At 47.9% G+C, this 18,499-nt stretch overlaps 2 protein-coding genes across 7 annotated transcripts in view; both read right to left on the minus strand.

Annotated features, from left to right (window-relative positions):
* Positions 1-14,986, minus strand: part of ARHGEF9 (Cdc42 guanine nucleotide exchange factor 9) — a 162,270-nt gene extending 147,284 nt beyond the window's left edge. For 3 of the 6 annotated variants that reach the window (XM_088172975.1, XM_088172985.1, XM_014877138.2), the window contains exon 1: positions 14,786-14,892. The gene's annotated coding sequence lies outside the window, so the exon portion shown is untranslated. Of the gene's footprint in view, positions 1-14,785 lie in introns of all 6 variants that reach the window. The other 3 variants (XM_088172996.1, XM_088172980.1, XR_015806659.1) reach the window with 2 other exon arrangements.
* The window catches only part of LOC106853672 (uncharacterized), a 38,192-nt gene continuing 33,284 nt past the window's right edge, over positions 13,592-18,499 (minus strand). The window contains exons 4-5 of the mRNA XM_088173472.1: positions 14,786-14,892; positions 13,592-13,600 (exon numbers count right to left, since the gene is read on the minus strand). Coding sequence (XP_088029598.1) covers positions 13,592-13,600; positions 14,786-14,892 — 116 coding nt within the window. The remainder of the gene's footprint in view (positions 13,601-14,785; positions 14,893-18,499) is intronic.

The raw sequence follows: 18,499 nt of genomic DNA on the forward strand, positions 1-18,499 counted from the left end.
CTCAGAGGAGGTGCAGGCACTGCTCAAACTCAACCACAGGAAGGAAACTGCAATTTACACAGAGCACTTGGGAGTCTCCAATGCTGCTCATTTCTTAAAGGGCAGAACTTATGCAAACTTTGAATTTTGAGCATTTTGTCCCCCCAGCTGCTTTCTCTAGGAATCCTTCTCAGAGAACAAAGCCTTGCTGTGCATGAGAAAGGAGATGGATCCATTCCTGACTAAAGCTTCTCTATGGAAGGAGGATTTTCCCAGAGATTCCTGGATCCCACCTCTGCTCCCCCTGTCCCAAGAGGAGCAAACCAGGGCTCCCAGTTCCAACCAAGCACCACTGAACTGTGACTCCCTGAAGATTCAGTGGCACAAAGACACTGTGGGAGCTATTTCCAGCTCAACATCTCCTTCTCAGCAGCACTGAGGGAGGTCAGTGGCTGGGGTTAACCAAAGCCAGGTTCTGCAGATTGAATGTGACCTCAGAAATGCCAACACCTGAATAAAAAGGCTCAGACAGGGCAGGAGTGGAGAGCAGGGAATTCATTTCCTCTAATTCATTTCCTCCATGGCCTGGAGGAAATCATCAGGCTTTTCTGAGTTTCATTTGCCTCTTGAGTCTCACAGGAATGATGGCTCAGAGTCACTGGGGTGAAAAGCTATGTGCCAGCCACCCTCTGTGGTTACTTCAGTGAGGTGACATCCTTTCTGTCACAGGACTTCTTTTTATTCTCCATGAATTTCCTCAATAGCCACAGCTTTCAGAATACATTTTTTAAGACAAAGACCTGCTTGAATATTAATGCTGTCGAAAAATAATGGCAGTTGAAAGTATGTCCTTGATCATGTCTAGACAGGACCAGCTATAATGGATTTCTAGGATCAAGGTAGTAGATATAAATAGATTAATATTACTCAAAGACCTGCAATGTCTTTATGCATTATCCAGAGAGGTGTGATCCTATAGCCCTTCATGAATATCTGCTGGCTAATGAGGAGTGAAGAAACTGTTCCCTGGGAAGGTGCTGGGATAGAACTCCCAGAGGAGCTGTGGTTGTCCCTGGATCCCTGGAAGTGTCCAAGGCCAGGCTGGATGGGGCCTGGAGCAGCCTGGGATGGTGGAATCTTTAAGGTCTCTTCCAACCCAAACCATTCTGGGATTCCATGGAAATATCTGGGAGAAAATGGTGCTGGAGAGCTGCTCAGAGTCCACTGTTGCTCTGGTAAACCAACAACAAAACTGAAGCTCAGTAAACTCTAAAGATGAGGAAATGGCATCCCAAGAATGCAGGCAAAGAGCCCTTCCACCCTCTGGAGCTCAAGTTAAATCAGTGGCCAAGAAAACCCAACGTGAGGTCAGACCTGGTGCCCACGGCTGTGCTTCAGCACCCTCAAGGGCAGCAGGTGAATTCCTGCCTCTGAACTCCAAAGAAATTCTCATTTCCACCCTGAGACAGCCAGCAGCCCAGCCAGGGCATGAGCTGAGCTCCTCCAGCACCTCCCCCAGTGCCAGAGGAGGCTGCTGTGCCCAGAGCCCCTTGGAATGCCCAGTGTGGGTGCATGGACAGCACAGAGCCAAAGGGATTCAGCTCTGGGTGCACTGAGGGCAGGAACAGCATCAAAACTTGGTGTGGTTGCTGTTTCTCCTCTTGGGAAGGGAGAATGTGACCCCCAGGAATGGGCCCCAAACTCCTCAGCAGCAGCACTCAGAGTGCTCCAAGCTCACTGTGCTAACCCTCCAAATTCCTCCTTCACTGACAAAAAGCCTCCAGCAGGAACTGGCACATGATTTGGGGAAGCTCAGCTGGTTTTCAGCCATGGGCCAAAGCAGCACTTGCTCTCCACCAAGGTGAGAGTCTCGGTGCTGCTGAGCATCCCAAATGTTCCCTGAGCATCCCAAACATTCACTGAGCATCCCAAATGTTCCCTGAGCATCCCAAACATTCACTGAGCATCCCAAATGTTCCCTGAGCATCCCAAACGTTCACTGAGCATCCCAAATGTTCCCTGAGCATCCCAAACGTTCACTGAGCATCCCAAATGTTCCCTGAGCATCCCAAACGTTCACTGAGCATCCCAAATGTTCCCTGAGCATCCCAAATGTTCACTGAAGAGCAGCAAAACCAGGGAATGTCACCCAGACCTGGCTGAATCAAAACTAGGGAATGTCACACAGATCTGGCTGCAGCAAAACCAGGGAATGTCATCTAGACCTGGCAGGAGTAAAACCAGGGAATGTGACAGAGATCTATCAGGAGCAAAACCAGGGAATGTCCCCCAGAACTGGCAGGAGTAAAAGCAGGGAATGTCACCCAGAACTGGCAGGAGTAAAAGCAGGGAATGTCACCCAGAGCTGGCTGCTGAGCAGCAGAAGCACTCAGGAGCTCAGGATCCTTTGCTGTGCTTCAGGCAGGCCCCATTCCCACCACTCATGTCCCCAGGTTTGTCTCCCCAGGAGCAGCACAGGAATGCACATCTGGACCCAGAACCAGCCAGGTAAAAGCAGCCAGAGCGGTGTTGGCTCAAGAAGCATTCACACTTAGCCAGGGTTCAGCAACAAGAAAACCACAGTTGGCAAGAAAGAGGAAAAAATGAGAAAAGAAGTGAAAAAAATGAAAGCACAGGAGCAGGTTCATCGATGAGTTAAGGCTGTTTTAGGTATAAGCCTGGGGGAATTAGTTTAACACTCCATTTCAGCTTCTTTTTCCCATTTTCTTTTGCACCAACTTGCATCTCTCTCCTGTCAGACTTTGATGGCTTTATGTAACTGTTTAAAAATTGAACAAGCTTCTTAGCTTAGGTTTAGAAGAACACACTTTTTTTTTGCTTCTCTGTCTCGGATGCACATTAAGAATAAAGATTTCCGGAGAAAACAAGACCTTTTCCATGCTCTGACATCAGCCACTGGAGTACACAAAGCCAAGTCCTTGAGGAGTGGAGATTTTGTACATTCTGTTCCAGCACAAGCTGGTGCATCTGCAGCCCCAGTGGGTTTTACAACTGGTGGTTGGAGAGGAAAATTCATCCCAGAAAAAAATGTACAGGTTACCCATCCCAGCAGCACCCTGCAGTGGGGGAGAATCCTAGAAAGCAGGAATGAGGGAATAAACCCAAAACCTTGGCAGGGAAGCATGGCAGCCACAGCCCTGAGTGGCACAAGAAAAAAGCCTCTGACCTGCTGCTATTGGGAGAATAATTTTTCTTTTTTTTACCTTAATACAAGCTGAAAATCTTTCTGCTCTGTGTGACTGGATGTAAAAGCTTGAGAAGAGCCTCCCTCAAGGCTCAGAAAACAGAGGCAAACAGCCCCCACCCTTCTCTGTGTGTTTGCATTTCCTAATTACACCAATTTCTAAGCCAGAACTGTATTTGTTGATGCTTCAGGTTGGCAATGCTGATGGAAGAGGCTTTCAGGAAAGGCAGTAAAAATATTCAAGGACAAGATTTGTAATTAAAGCTTTTTTTTTCCTCATGTTTTGTCTGTTAGAAAGTGTTTGTGTTTGCAGTGTGGGCTCTTGAGGGCAAATTCTGTTTCTTGCTGTTTGCACAAGCTCAAAACAACAGCCCCAGTCCCAACTGGTGCCACGAGCTTTGCCCAACCCAACCCAAAGCATGGACACCTCTACATGGGCCTGTCCCTGCCAGGACCCTGCTCCCCTGGGCTCATTCCTGACAGGACCCTGCTTCCCTGGGCTCATCCCTGACAGGACCCTGCTCCCATGGGCTCATCCCTGACAGGACCTGGCTTCCCTGGGCTCATTCCTGACAGGACCCTGCTTCCCTGGGCTCATCCCTGACAGGACCTGGCTTCCCTGAGCTCATCCCTGACAAGACCTTGCTCCCCTGGGCTCATTCCTGACAGGACCTGGCTTCCCTGGGCTCATCCCTGACAGGACCTGGCTTCCCTGGGCTCATCCCTGCTCCCCTGGGCTCATCCCTGCCAGGACCCTGCTCCCCACCCCAGCACAGGCAGCTGCAAACTCCAGTTTGCAAAACCTCCCCCCTCCAGATCAGAGTTTAAAACTGCAGAATCCATTCCTTACAATGGGGGACTCCTTACAATGCCTTACCCATCCCATACAATTCCCTGAGGGATCAGCACCCCTGGCACCCTGGCAGAGGTGCCCAGACCTGCAGGATTTTATGAAGCCATATGGAAACAGCTCCTCTGGCACCCCCAGCACTGCCCACTGCTCTGTGCCAAGCCTGAGTTACCCAACTCCTGACCTACTTCTGCCTTGTGCTGCTCCCCCTCCCTGCTCTGCCCTCAGTCCCCAATTAAATCTGTGTGAGATTTCCTCAATTATCCCCTTCCTGCTAATAGATGTGGAAAGAGGATGCCATAACAATGTATTCCCCTGGCACTGGTTCAAAATACATCTCCGAATTAATGTTGAGGAGTGCAGGATGTAGGAACACTTTAATTAAACATAAATGTATAGGAACCAGCAGTTAGGTTTAAGAAAGCTCATCTTTTGCTGCCACCACAACACTTCATCTCAGCCATGCAGTGAGAATCCTCGTGCTCCTCTTTAATTGACAGGCCAATAAATCAGCACTAATCTCCCCTCTCTGTGTAGCTGTGCATGCTGATGTTCAGCTATTTTGGAATACAGCAACATTCCAACATGCACGGGAATCCTGCATGGAAAAAGCTCCAGGCAAACCTTGGAACCTGTAATGAAACTTGGAGGGGGGACCTGAGCAATAAAAAAAAAATCTGTGTTTGGGAATTGTGGCAGGAGTAAAGCTTTATAAGCACCTTTGGAAAGAGGAGGAGCAGGAACAGAGGACTCCCATCTGAAGCCATGAAGATGTTCTGATAGGCACTTGCAATTCGGGATGAATGCAGAGATAATTCGAACACGATTTCTAATTGAGACAAAAACTGTTTGTGGGGAATAGGGAATGAGCCTGGGAATCACTGTGCCCATTACAGAAGGCATCAAGCCTCTGCTCCACTTTACAGCCCCCTTCTGCCTCATCCCACAGAAGTGCTGTGAGATAAGAAATTGCAAGTCTTCATAAAAAGGAGGCTTTAATCCAATGGAAGCTACATCTGCACACCTACAGCTGCATTTTCCAGAGCTGAGCTCCTGCTTTATCTCCTCTCGTGGCCCAAAACAATCTCCTAACAGCTCGATAACAAACTGCAATTAACCACATCACTGCAAAGGGAGCTGGGGCTGCTGACGGTACAGAAGGAAGAAATAAGATTATTTTAAGCCTGGTGGAAAGTAACTTGCAGCACTTTAAAGGAAGGCAGACCCCAGCCCTGCTGCAAACACCCAGGAAAGTCCCAGGCAGCAAGTCCCTGAGTACACAGCAAACAGCCACTGGGCTGATCTCGAAATTATTTAGGGCACTGCAGTGCTGGATGAGACTGGAATGAAAGGAGAAGGAGACTTAAGCCCAGGCAGCATCTCTGCAGGAGATGTGAAGCCAGCCCTGAGAGCTCTCTCAGAATCCCAGGGGAGCCCAGCAAGGACCAGGTTTTTTTCCCTGTGCTGGAGATGGGCTGAGCAGAGGAAGGAAAGGAACATTTTTTAACTTTTCTCCTGTATTTCTTCATGCTCTGCATGGGACCTGGATGTTAAAATTACCAACACCTCCAGGAACAGAGTGCCACCTCTCAAACCCTCAGTCCCCTTTATCTGTAAGGAAGGGAATCACTCCTATCCCACTGAAATTACAAGCAGCAAAACTTTTCTCTGGAAAAACACACTTTGCTCTACATATGAGAGGCTCTAAACAAAAAGCTGCAGCTTCCCCTCTTGCCTCCCTCTCTGTTTGCTCTGTGTACACCAAAGGCCTTCATTTCCACCTTACTGCACATGTACTGAAGCTATTTTTGGCCAAGAGTGACGTGGCTTTGTTTGCATAACTGGGTTCCCACCTCACGATCTGCTGCTCTAATAGTTTGCAAAAATAATAGCTGGAAAATGTCTGATTGCTAAAGAAGTGCCTGCAAAGTTCAGTTTGCCTTTATCTTAAATCCAAAATAAAGGAAAAGAAAAAAAAAAAAACCCAATCAAAACAGGAAACAAGCCTTCCTGCAGCATCACTTATAAAATGCTTCAGCAAGATGTAAAACAAATTATTTAGTGATGACCAGCTGGGATGTGGGGATTTAATTCTGCTTCTGGTTTGGATGAGGGTATCAAACCAGAAAAGACAAGCCCAAAGTCACACAGGAAGAAAACCATTTTCCACAGTGGGGCCTTAACAACTCACATCAACCCAAAATATCATCTGCAGGAAATGCAAACTTCTCACTGATGGCTAAAAAACAAAAGCACAGCTCAAAATAGCAGCATTTCAGATGAGGCAAATACGTTGGTTGGACTATTCTCAACTGTCAGAACTGAGCTGCAATCACACATCTCTCTTGAGGAATATTTGGTATTTGTCCAGTATTAAAAATAAAATGTGAGATAACTTAGAAAAGAAAGAGATGGCTCAAATAAAGAATGGATGGAAATAAATCCTGCATACAGAAGGATTCTTCTTGTCCAAGTCCCAACTCCTGGCTACCAGAACTTTGTCACTGCAAAACATTGTAAAAGTGGGATGAACACTGTCCTGGTCTGCACAGCCAACTGAGCCAGAGGAATTTTTGTTTTAGCACATGATGTTTTGACAGTACCAGGTCCTTCCTCCACTCCCAGGCTGGTGCTGCCCAAGCAAGAACTCCACATTTGGGCAGGATTATTGCTCAGTTCCACTTGGGGACATCTCCCTTCACTGTGTCCCCCTTATCCCTCAGCCACCCCTCCATCCAACACGGACAGAGCTTCATTTCACTTCCCTCTTCCCACACTCAGTGGCTCCAGGGAAGTCACAGAGAAATGAATGTGTGGGGTCCCAAGTTCATGATCGATGAGGAGAAGTCACCCAAGACCACGAGCAGCTCCAAGCCTGGCCACAGTGAGGAGCAGGGACAGAGGCTGTGGTGGGGAACAGCTCCAGGAAGGAATTTCTCATTTTTCTTCCCCTGCATTGAGCTGTGCTGTATTCCAGCAGGGAATCACAGAGCAAGCACCAGGCAAGCACCTGAGCACACCTCAGTGCAGCAGCTCTGATGGCAACAAAAGCTTTGCACAGAGCTCTGCTCCAGTGTCTCAACCATTCCATGGAAGCCTCAGTGCCAAGGGAATGTCCAGAGGTGGCACACACAGCTCAGCACCTGGCAGTGCCAAGGCAAAGGCAATCCCTCAGTGAAGCTGCTGCCAGCACTGCCACCGAGAGGGCTCCAAACACTTCCAGCTCCCTTTGGCTCCTTGTTTTCCTGCTTGCTGCAGGATTCCTCCTGACTGCAGGCCTGGCCCTGCTGCTCACTGCTCAACTCAGTCCCCTCCCAGCACTATGGTGACACCGATCTGACACATCCACTGCCACATCTGAGCACCTCACACACACCAAGTCCCCTTAAAACACAGACAAATCCCTTCCTGACTGCAGTGGGACATGGTTGTTTCTCCAGGCAAGGCTAAACCCACCTCAAAATTTGGGAAAGTGTTGAGACACAGAGCTAAGGAGCTCCCATCATGCAAAGTGATGGAGTTATTCCTGCTTTTAGGTGAAGTCCTTGCACGAGGAGGAGTGGAAAGGGATTCATCTCTCTTGGAGATGTTTCTGGGCATTCCACTCCAGCTGCAGTTTGGAGAAATGGTTCTGCTTCCCTGTCTCACCCCAGGCCACGGCCAGCATCCCTGGGGACAGCCCTGCAGGGGACACCAACACGTGGAGTGCCAGCAAGGTGGGGCAAAGACAGCAAAGACTGGGTGAGCTCAGAGATTTGGGGAAAAGCAGCTTCAACCTGTGCCCAAGCAGCTCGAAACACTCACAAGTCAAAGCCAGTGCTGAGGGCAAGAGTGGCCCAAGGCCAGTGGCCCAAGGCCTCCAGAAGTGGTCCCCACTGGGGCCTCTGTGCTGTGTCTCTGCTCCTTCCCACTGCCCAGAGGGTGCTCCCTGCATGTGCTGGTGCAGCCTGTCCTGGTGCTGGGTGGAAAAAGGGATTTCACACTGGGCACAGCAGCACTGCAGCCAGTTGTTATTCCATCTCTTTTCCAGTGGCACAGCAGTGCAATCCCTGATCCTATCACAGCAGAGCTACCGTGAAATGTCTGCTCTTGTTCAGAAAAGACTGATCTCTCAAGGTTTTTGGATGACAGGATAATATATTTCCCTAGATATTAGAGACTGAAAGAGATTTATTAGGGGAATTATTCTCTATATTCTGTGCAGTCCATTAAGAGATGAAGCTCTCCCTGCTCATGGAGGAGCTCATTGCAGGCCATGTGACTGCACTGATAAAATACCCAAGTCCCCTCTGCAGCCTCTTATCCTGCTCATTTCACACCTCTCCAAGTACAAGCACAGTGTTGGGTCAATATCCCAGCTCAATTCATGTGTGAAAACCTCCCTAATTCTACAGGACAAAACCAGGGATAAAATTAGCCCCTTTATTCCTACCTTTGGAACCAGGGACAGCTTGTTACCAAATCCACTTCAGTTTCTTGAATGCCAAGGGCAGAGCAAAAGTCAGAGCAGCTGCAGTTTCCCTGGGAGCCCAAATTCTCAGGTGCCAGCACCTCAGCAGTGTGGGCAGGTGCCCTGAATTTGGGATTTATGAGCACACACACACCCCCCAAACTGCAGGAGGATCATCCCATTTGAACAGCTTGTGGTGAACAGCAAAGGGGATGGGCCCAGGTGTTCCTTCAGGTCACCAACAGAAGCAAAGCAGAGTTCTGGACACTGGGGGATCCTCACACGATCAGGATGGTGCTCCTGCCTCTCCAGGATCCCAAGGGAATGGAAGGAATGGCCCTTGGCCACGTCAGGGGATGCAGTGAAGCACTCAGAGCTCATCTCAGAGTCCAGGGAGCCACACACCCCCACTCCCCACCATCCCCTGGTGACTTCCTGGCTGTATCCACCCACCCAGGGGCTCCAGCAGCATTTCTGTGATGCATCTCAAACCTGCTGCATCTCAGAATCCAATCTCAGCAGCTCCAAAAGACATTTTTGCAGCTGTGACCTGGGCTTTTTGCCTGTCCTTCCCAAATTTAGCTCCTTTTCAGTTCAACACTGGTGACACGGCAGTGGCCTTGAATCACGAGCACAGGGCTTAGGAAGCACTACAAAAGAATTTGTTCCAATATTTACTCAGGGATTTTTCATGCTACACCTAGCACGGCCTTTAGTTTATTGGGAACACAGTGCACTGGGGAAGGGCAAACCACAGAGTCTACACTGCTTGCCAAGCAAAATGTCATTAAGGTTTTAGCAATGCAACACAAATTGAGTTTACATTAAAGCTTCTTTTGTATAAACCATATCCCAGAGTGAAAGCCAGTGACAGAGCTGAGTAATGAGTTGAAGCAGAGCAATCAAGGTGGAACTAGTGAGCAATAGGAAAAAGGAGCCATTCCAAAGTGCTATTTAAAGTTAGGCTGAGAGCTCCATTTGAAGTATAGGAGTGATTATGTACAGTCACCACTGCAGCCATTTAATGCCATGTAGGATGCAGTACCTACCACCTGCAGCTGCACAGAGACACCCCGAGGTTCAATGGCACTATAAAAACCATCACAAACTGGAAGCTGAGATTCTTCTTAATATAGACTTAACACGGAACTGCTGAAGAGCTGAGAAGTCTGGAACTTCAAAATCTCTCTTGTGCTAGCCAGCACATAAACCCACAACTCAAAGGTGACCATTTGGCATTTCAAACCTCTCCTTCCTGCAGGATTCAGAGTTGCTGAAGGCCTGTTTGTCTCCAGGAGTGCTGCAAAACACCTGGGTTATGGCATTGCTGGCTTATGCCCTCCCAGCCCTGCTCTGTACAAAACCACAGCACTCCTGAATGTTTTCCTAATTTCCCAGAGCATGGGAAGTTTGGAAATACCACTCATTTCTAGTTCCAGGCTTCCTAGGATGTGCTTTGCACTGCTCCTCGTGCCAGGCCCTGGGGAGTGAGCCCAGAGCCCATTCATGTGAGAGGGATGCCAATGGCTCAGGGCTGACCTGGAGCTCACACTCAGCTCTGTGTGCTCTGCCCTGCTCCCAAACCCAGCACATCAGACACAGCTCAGGTGCTGAAAAGGCTGCAGGGACCCTGCCTGGGCCCTCCTCACACAGACAGATGGGGCTGCATCACAGCACTGCAACATCCTGAAGCTCAATCCCCGTTCCCCCCTCGAAGGAACAAACCAATTTTGATTTATTTGAACAACAGCTCACAGACAGAGTATTTCAGAACTTGCAAAAAACATTTATAAATGGCTAAATATTAAAAAAAAAAACCCAAAACCTCCATAAAGACTTCAGAGCACTGCTAAGTAGAGCAACATAATAGGTTTACCAAGATATAAAGCAGCCCTCCCAAAATACACAGCTCAGACATGCCCTGCCAGCAGAAGTACTCAATGTTTAAGATGAGGAAAGAGAGATTCAATGAGGATTTGTTTTCCTGGCAGCCCTCCATACGTGCACATAAACCTCTTGTAGCAGCACACTGATATTTAAACTAATTAGCACCAGGAAAGCCTCGGGACTGTGCTTTTCTCCCAGCCTGCTCCCAGGGACACAGGGGCTCCAAAATCTGACTGTGATCACATCCCACTCACATCCCAGGACGCTGCAGCCCCAGCACACACACCCCCCTTACACAGAAACACGGGGCAGGACACTTGGCAAAGGGAAAAAAAAAAATTAAAAAACCCTTCTGCCTAAACTGCCCACTCAGCACTATGTGAGAGGATAAAAATAGCAGGCAGGAGAGCTGGCCCTGAATACCAAGCAGAATTCCCACCCAAATCAACTTCCCCTTCACTCTGCTCTCCTGCAGGCTGCACGTTGCCTGAATTTCCTATTCCTCATAAACACAGCCAGTGGGGATTTAGCTCTGGGGAGCTGCAGCCTGGCACATCCAGCATCATCACTCTGGCAACCCCCCACCAGGCTCTGGAAAAAGCTCCTGACTTCCAGAGGAGAAAGGACAGCCTGGGGGGGGTGGGTTTTGTGAATATTCAACACCCCTGCACAGCAGGCCTGCCTATTATTAGTATAGGGGATGTCAAAGAAGCTCCTGTCATGCAAAGTTTCCAGTCTAGCTAATTAACAGTGGCTTCCTCCAGCATGTAAATTTGGGTTTTAGTCCCTCGTACACAAGGAAGGGAGGGAGGGAGCAGAGAACAGGAATGGCTGCAGTTCATCTTTAAAGGCTGGAAATTAAATCTCTCAGGTAAGACAGACAGAATTAACACACATCCACACACTGCTTTAGGAAGGGCTGAATTTCCCTTCCTAAAAGGAAAAGCCTGGATGTGGCACTCAGTGTTTAGCTGAGGTGCTGTTAGGGCATGGGTTGGACTCAATGATCTTAAAGATTTCTTCCAACCTAGTGATGCTGTGACTCCTCCTGGAGCACATCCCCAGAGCACCTGCCTGCAGAGAGCTGAGCTGATTTAGACTGAGCAGCCAACAAGAAGCACAAAGTTCCCTCACAAGGGGCAGCAGAGGCCAGAGATTTGGCTCAGGATGGGACTGTCACCCTCTGCTTCTGACATGCAGGCCATCAAACACCTCCCAGCACTGCTCCGGGGCTGCAGGAGGGAACTCACTGCTCCCCTTGCCCCAAGGATCAGCCACATCCCAGCTGCCAGGACCTGCCTGAGGGGAAATCAAGAGGCAGGAGAGATGCTGAGGGTCCTGGCAGGGCACTCTCTGCAATCTCTGCTGCAGCAAAGCCTTCAGTTCAGGGCACCTTGAGGGCTCCTGAAAGTTGGTCTTGATTGTGCCAAACTGCTGCCATAAAAGCAAAGGCTCTAAGTGACCCAAGTGCTAAACCAAAATGCTCTGCACATAAACTGCTTCAACACAAGAGTTTTCTCCAAGCTGAAGAGTGTACTCTGGAAAAAAAAAATTAAAGACTGAAAGCTTTTAGAAGTCTGACCTTATTTATTTTTACCTGCTTCTTAAATTAGGAGAGAAATAAAACAAAATATTGTATGGCTCTACATGAACCATCCTGCAGTGCTTCAGTTTCTTATTCCCACCTACAAAGTGGGAACAATGACCTTATCTACTCCATAAAAAACTTCTCCAGCTTGTGCCCAGATTTCAGACACTCTTGCTTGGAAGGATAAATCCCTGATTTCTGCTCTGCTCTGCCACCTCACTGCTGTCAGCTGTCAATGAAAGCACCTGACAAGAGACACCCAGGCCCACAAATCTCACCCCAAATTTATCATTCTTGCCAGAGCAGAAACTTCTCTCTGGCCAAGAGGTGATTTGCAGCCCTGTAGATCTTCACAGAGCTTGGGGCAGAGGTGACAGATGACTTTTCCAGCACTTTTGTGTATCCTGCCCCTGCAGCACTTGCACAGCACCTCTGATTTATAAACCCCAGCAAAGGTTACAGAGCTGCCTGTTTGCCACAATTTAAAACCAAACTGCTTCATGAACAGACCTCCCCAAACCCCAGTCTGTGCCTCAGTGGGGCACAGGTTTTTGGCAGGGCAGTGTCTGAGCCAAACAGCACCCAGGGATGTCCGGGGTCATGAGCAGCTCAATTCCCCTGCCAGCACCACAGGAGGAGCAGTTTCTTAGCTAACCCTTCCCAAACTTCAGCAGGGTGCTTGGTTTGCTGAACTTTCAGCTTTCCACAGCTTCTCTAGGGGTCTCTTGATGCAACCTGGGCTCTGTTTGCAACCTGAAACAGGCCTGGCTTTATCAGGATGCTCAGGGCACAGATAATTCAGGAGCAATTTTGTGGCAAAACAGCACCTTGGCTTCCAGGAGGGCCTCCAGGACAACCATGAAAGTTTGTCATCTCTTCAAAGCAGCAAAATGTTTTATTGTTTAATATTGTTCTTTTTTTTTTTTTTTTTTTTTGTGCTAGTAAATGCTTTGCCTATTAAATAAAGTTTTTTTTCCACTTTTCTCCAATAAATCTTTTCCCAAACCAGTTGGGGAAGAGGCTGCTTGAGTTTGCTTTCTAAAAGGAACCCCCCCTTTGGAGGTTTTCTCCCAGATTTGCCCTAAACTAAGACAGCTGCAAAGGCTCCTCTTAAAGGATTAATTAAGATGTAATAAAGTGATTAATGAAGAACCAAATGCATCCATGCCCTGGTCAGTACCAGATCCTCAACATGGGTAACACACCTGAGACATTCCAAGGCAGGGCTTGCACACTGCACAACAGGAGATTCCACTGCTCTGCAGTCACCTGCCTTTACCCTGGCCCCAAGGACAAACAGCTTTATTGGACCTGGATCATTTCATCTTCCAGGAAAACTTTGTTCAAAGCTTTAGATGTTCAGCTTGTCTAAAAGCAGAACAGCTTTCCTGAGTTGAAAGGAGCAGTTCATGTCTCGGCAGCGATGTAGGAGCCAAAGGGAAGGAAGAGAAAAAGAAGAGCTGAACTCCTTGGCTATCTCTTTGTAGCTCAACCCTCAAAAACTCAGCAAAGAAAACACAAGTGATGCAAGATGGAATTCCAGAAAGTCACAAGCTACCAAAACTCCAGCAGCCCAATCCTGCATTCCCTGGAAACCAACACCAACACAAGGAGAAGTCACTCACTGCCAACCTACTGCTCCTGTGATGGAAAAACACAAACACAGGCCAGGGCCCCCCTGGAAATCACATTTCAGGAAGGCAGTGCATCAAATATCAAAGGGGAAAGGAATACAATAAAGGGCTGCTAAGGAAGGACAGCAGTGGGGAGGGAAAGAGGCACAGAGACACAACAGAAGGTCAGTTCCCCTTTCCAGTCCAGCAGGGAAATTCCTGGCTCCTAGATCATCCTTTGTTCCTGTGCCCTACAGGAACAACAGGGGCTAAACTTCTTGTGCCCTGCTCAGTAGAAAACTCTGCCTGCAGCACCCTGCAAGCTGGGAAATCTATTGGCAAATCGGGAAATCTATTGGCAAATTGGGAAATCCATTGGCAAATTGGGAAATCTATTGGCAAATTGGGAAATCCATTGGCAAATTGGGAAATCCATTGGCAAATTGGGAAATCTATTGGCAAATTGGGAAATCCATTGGGTTTGGGACAATTCTGTTGGGTACCAGGGAAACCAAACTCATGAGCACTACAAATCCAAAACAAGACCATCAAATAACCAAGGTCTCCACACTTCAAACACAGGGCACAGCAAACAAACCAACCCCCTGCCCAAGCAAGGAAACATATCAGATAAATTAAACCATTTTTGCCATCTTTCCTGAATTTTTCCCACAGAAAAGCATGAACACCCCCAGGCCCACAACAGCTTTTACTTCCCCCAGTAGAAGCATCATTCACAAAAGAAAAAAAAACAAGTGGATTGTGCCTATATTTGCAAAACACTTTGGGAAAGAAGCAGTGACATGGATTTGTCACCGAGATGGTGCTGGGAGCAGCACCAAACCCAAAGGACACAGGGCTAAAAAAGGAAGGAGAAAAAATAAACCCATCAAAACCAGGGAGCAGATCTGAAGGCAATGTGAAACGTCACAGTTCCCTCCACCTGCAAGGAACACTGAGCCACAGGCAAGGAGGCCCAGTGACAATCCAAAATCCTCTGCTATACACTGAGGGATTGATTTGTGGAGAAGACAACACACTAAAGCTCCAAAATAATAACAACCCCCCCCAAAAAAACCCCTCCATGTGTGGCTGAAGGACCCAGGCATGGAGGATGCTGTTAGTCAAGCTTATTGTTATCAACACAAAGGCCAAAGCAGGCAAATCCCAGCCCTGAGAAGCAGGCAGAGGCACGTTCCACACAGCTCCTTACCCGACTGATCTGCAGCTTCTCAGCTCCAGGCTTGAAGAGGTTCCATCGACGGCCGTTCCTGCAGTTCCCGCGCACCTTCAGGGTCTTTGAAGCCTGCTCGTTCTCAGCTGCCAGGAGAAAATCCACGGGAACAAAGGGGGGAAAAAAAAAAAAAGGGAATGACAAAAGATAAATGCTGTGCTTTAGCTCAGGCTGGGGGCGGAGGCTGTTCTTTTAAATGAAAGAAACAAAATTGTTTGCAAGAGACTCATTCAACCTCTCCTTTAGAAAAAGAGAGCACGGAGTATATTTAGGTGCTTTATTCAGTGCTCTTGGGATACGAGAGAAATAGTGCAGCTTGGATACTACAAAAAGGCAGAGCTGGGAGCCACATCCCGAGCTGGGGTCAGCCCAGCCGGCTGTGCAGCCGGGATGCTCTGCCAGGAGCTCCAGGAGGAGGAGACCCTCAAGAACCTGCACCAAGCGTGCACAGAGCAGCAGCTCCCTGGTCACAACTGCAGCAGAACCTGCAGCAATCCCAGTGCACACCCACTGTGGGCACAGAAAAAGAACAGCTCCTCCAATTTACACACCAAACAGAAATGGGGAAGTCCATAAAAGCAGGGTTTTTTTAAGGAAACTGGGTTGAATCCCCCAGTGTTTCAGGCCAAGCCCTCACAGATGCATTCCTGCTCTAGCTTTGAGTGGTACCACTCACACCAGACCTCAGTCTGGCCCTGCAGATGGCACTACCCAGGCACAAAGCAGCTTGTGAAGAAAAAGGGGAAAATGAGCTCTACTTTTCCAATCAACCAATATTTTCAGCTCCACATCCTATCCCTCTCTTTTTGGGCTGAAGCTGCCATTCTGTATGAGCTCAGATTTTTCCCTCCTACATTTGGCACGATTTTAATCCCTTCTTCTATCAGGCTCTTTGCAACCCCTGGCCTGGAGGGAAGGAAAGAGAGCTGAGCACCACTGGTGCCCCCAGAGCAGCTGCCAGCACAGGTACATGTGCCACATGCATCCCCACAGGTGTATCCAGCACCTGGAGGCTCCTCATCCCAGCCATGGAGAAAAAATCTACAAAAAACCAGCCACATCCTGCAATTCCTCCCTAAAAGATGCACAGGGCTCAATTTCCATCTCCTGACATTCCTCTAACCAGACAGAGGTTTCAGACTGTGCCAGTCCTGAGGGGTTTGAGACCAGAATAAATGGCTGCAGGCTTTGGCAGAGTGGAAAGCCCCAAACCAAACATGTGAGGGCTGTGCCCTGCCCAGACCAGAGGGCAGCAGGGCTGGGATGCTGCTGCACACTGCCTGGGCAGCCATCCTGATTTTCTTCCAGCGTTGCTGGGAGAGAGATTGCACTGAGACCTATTTCCTCAGTGCTGATGCAGGCAGGCTGCTGCTATTTTTAGCAGCCCACGTTTCACTTTGGAGACTCTTGGAGAGGCAAGGCTGCAGCACGGGGCTGGTTACAGCAGGAGGCCACGGGATGGAGCAGGGATGTGCAAACAGGGAATTCTCCCTCTGAGGGGCCGTGTGTGACCCCCCCCTGTGCTGGGAACTACTGTACCCCAACAGCAGAGCCATCAATTAACAGCACAGGCAGCTAATTAGCCTTGTCCTCGCCAGTTGTTCTGAAGTGATGTGATGCCACCATCCATCAGCCCCTCGGATCCCCCCCGAGTGCTCCCAGCACAATCTGGCAGCACTTCCATGCTCACCCTCCACTAAATCACAGCATTCTTCATGCCAGCAGTGGCCCTTCAGGAAATCATTTCCCCGCTCTCATTATCAATCTCTTTAATTAGGAGGTTCAAAAAATGATGTCACCTATTGTCATCAGCCAATTCACCTGCCAGCAAACACATTCCGTGGTGCTCTCTCTGGTGTCACTGGGAACAGGACAAATGCACAGAGGTCACCTCAGTTGTTGGATCCCAGAAATCTGGAGTTTTTAAGTTTTCTGTGCTTTCAGGCACAGACCCCCTGGAAAACACTGCTTTTGACCTGAGGCCTTGGAGAAGGCTCCCAAATTTGAGTGATGGAGTAAAAATCACGAGTGTGTTGTCAATTAGAAGTGTGTGCTTTCACAGGGTGATGGGTTTTAAATTTGGGGCTTTTATAGTACAGTAACAGATATGGGACAACATGGTGGATTTTGGGTGTTCTCTCTTTCTTTGCTCATCTTTCTTCTTCTTCCTTTTTCTTTATAAATTTCAGGTAGTAGTTTCTGGTGGCTCAGTCAGTGTCACTCTAAGGGTCATGGGAATCTAGTTATTGGGTCAAAAGTATAAATAATATCGGTGTTAATTCTCTATTGGGCTGTTTAGCCTTAAAAGGCCTTGTAGCAGTTGCCTCTGTGGCCACTTTTCCTCACTCCTGGAGCTGGAAGTGCTGTCAAACTCTCTGTACTTTCTGCTAAGATATAATAAACATCCAAACCCAAACACCAGAAAAACTGTTTCAATCGTGTTTCTGTTAATCCTGGCTCTGAAAAAAGGACAAAAAAAATGATTGACAAACCACTATTAAGTGGTGAAAAGCCCCTGCCCACACCCAGTTTTTGGCACATGAGGTTCCCTCCTCTATCATGAAAAGTACCCAAGCACAAGAGGAAAAAAAACCAAACCCTTCACTTCTTGTGTTTCCAAACAAACATCAGAGCTGAGCTGTGATCTCAGCATCCATCACCACTCACCACCTCCAACCGTGAGTGCTCAGTGAGTACTCACCACAGAGAACAGGAATTCAAGAGAAAAACCACAAATACAAACTCACACAGCAATTTCTGTGCACACACACATTTAGAGAGAGCTGGGGAATCACAGCTTGGAAATTCCTTTCCAGGCTTGGATTTCTCCTGACTCTCAGCTCCATTCCCAGGCTGACAAGCTGACTGCAGCTTCAGTTAGGGAGGAGTCTCCCAGGGTGACAACACGGTGACAAACAGAGTGGAATTCATCACCAACATTAACCCCTGGTGTCTGTCCCGTGGGACACATCCTGAGGTGCTGTCCCAAGGATGTTTTTCCCAATTGTCCTGTCCTAGCTTCAAATAACATCATTTTTTTTTAAATACAGAATGTCTGTACAATAAATTGGCTTTTTTTTCCCTCTTTTTTGCTGTCCTTTCTCTCTCTTTTCAGCACAGTAACCACAAGTTTCTGAGCAGCTTTTACACCTCACGTGCCTGCTCCATTCATCCTATCACAACCAAATATGGGGACTGTGCTCAGAAACGTTAAATAGAGAAAATGCCATCATTTTCTGATTTCATAAACACCAAAAAAAAAAAAAAAATCCTATTAAGCAGCAAGAAAATCTCCTCAGCATGAGGCTCTCAGAGCTCCCTCACCTGGTGTCAGCACAGACACAAAACACGTTCCTGATTTTTCCACCCCTGCTGCCCTTGGCTGCATCTCCCAAAAAAATCAAGATATTGGGAAATATAAGGATATAACAGCAAGGTTTTATAGATATGTCAGTAAAGCGGAAAGATTTTTAAATGTAGAATTTGAAGAAGGAATAGAAATTATATTAAATTTTGATATAGAAGAAAAGAATTGCTGAGCTAGTTTTACTGGATAACTAAGAAGCCAAAGTGTAAAATGAGTTAAAAATAAATTTTATAACTCAGAGCAAAGGATAAATCCACCTCAAACAAAAGATGTTTTTACTAAGCAAAACGATTTTCACAAAAAAAACCCCAAGTAGATAAAGAATC

Source organism: Sturnus vulgaris, chromosome 14 (assembly GCF_052056855.1).
Source record: "Sturnus vulgaris isolate bStuVul1 chromosome 14, bStuVul1.hap1, whole genome shotgun sequence".
In the NCBI taxonomy this organism is placed as follows: domain Eukaryota; kingdom Metazoa; phylum Chordata; class Aves; order Passeriformes; family Sturnidae; genus Sturnus; species Sturnus vulgaris.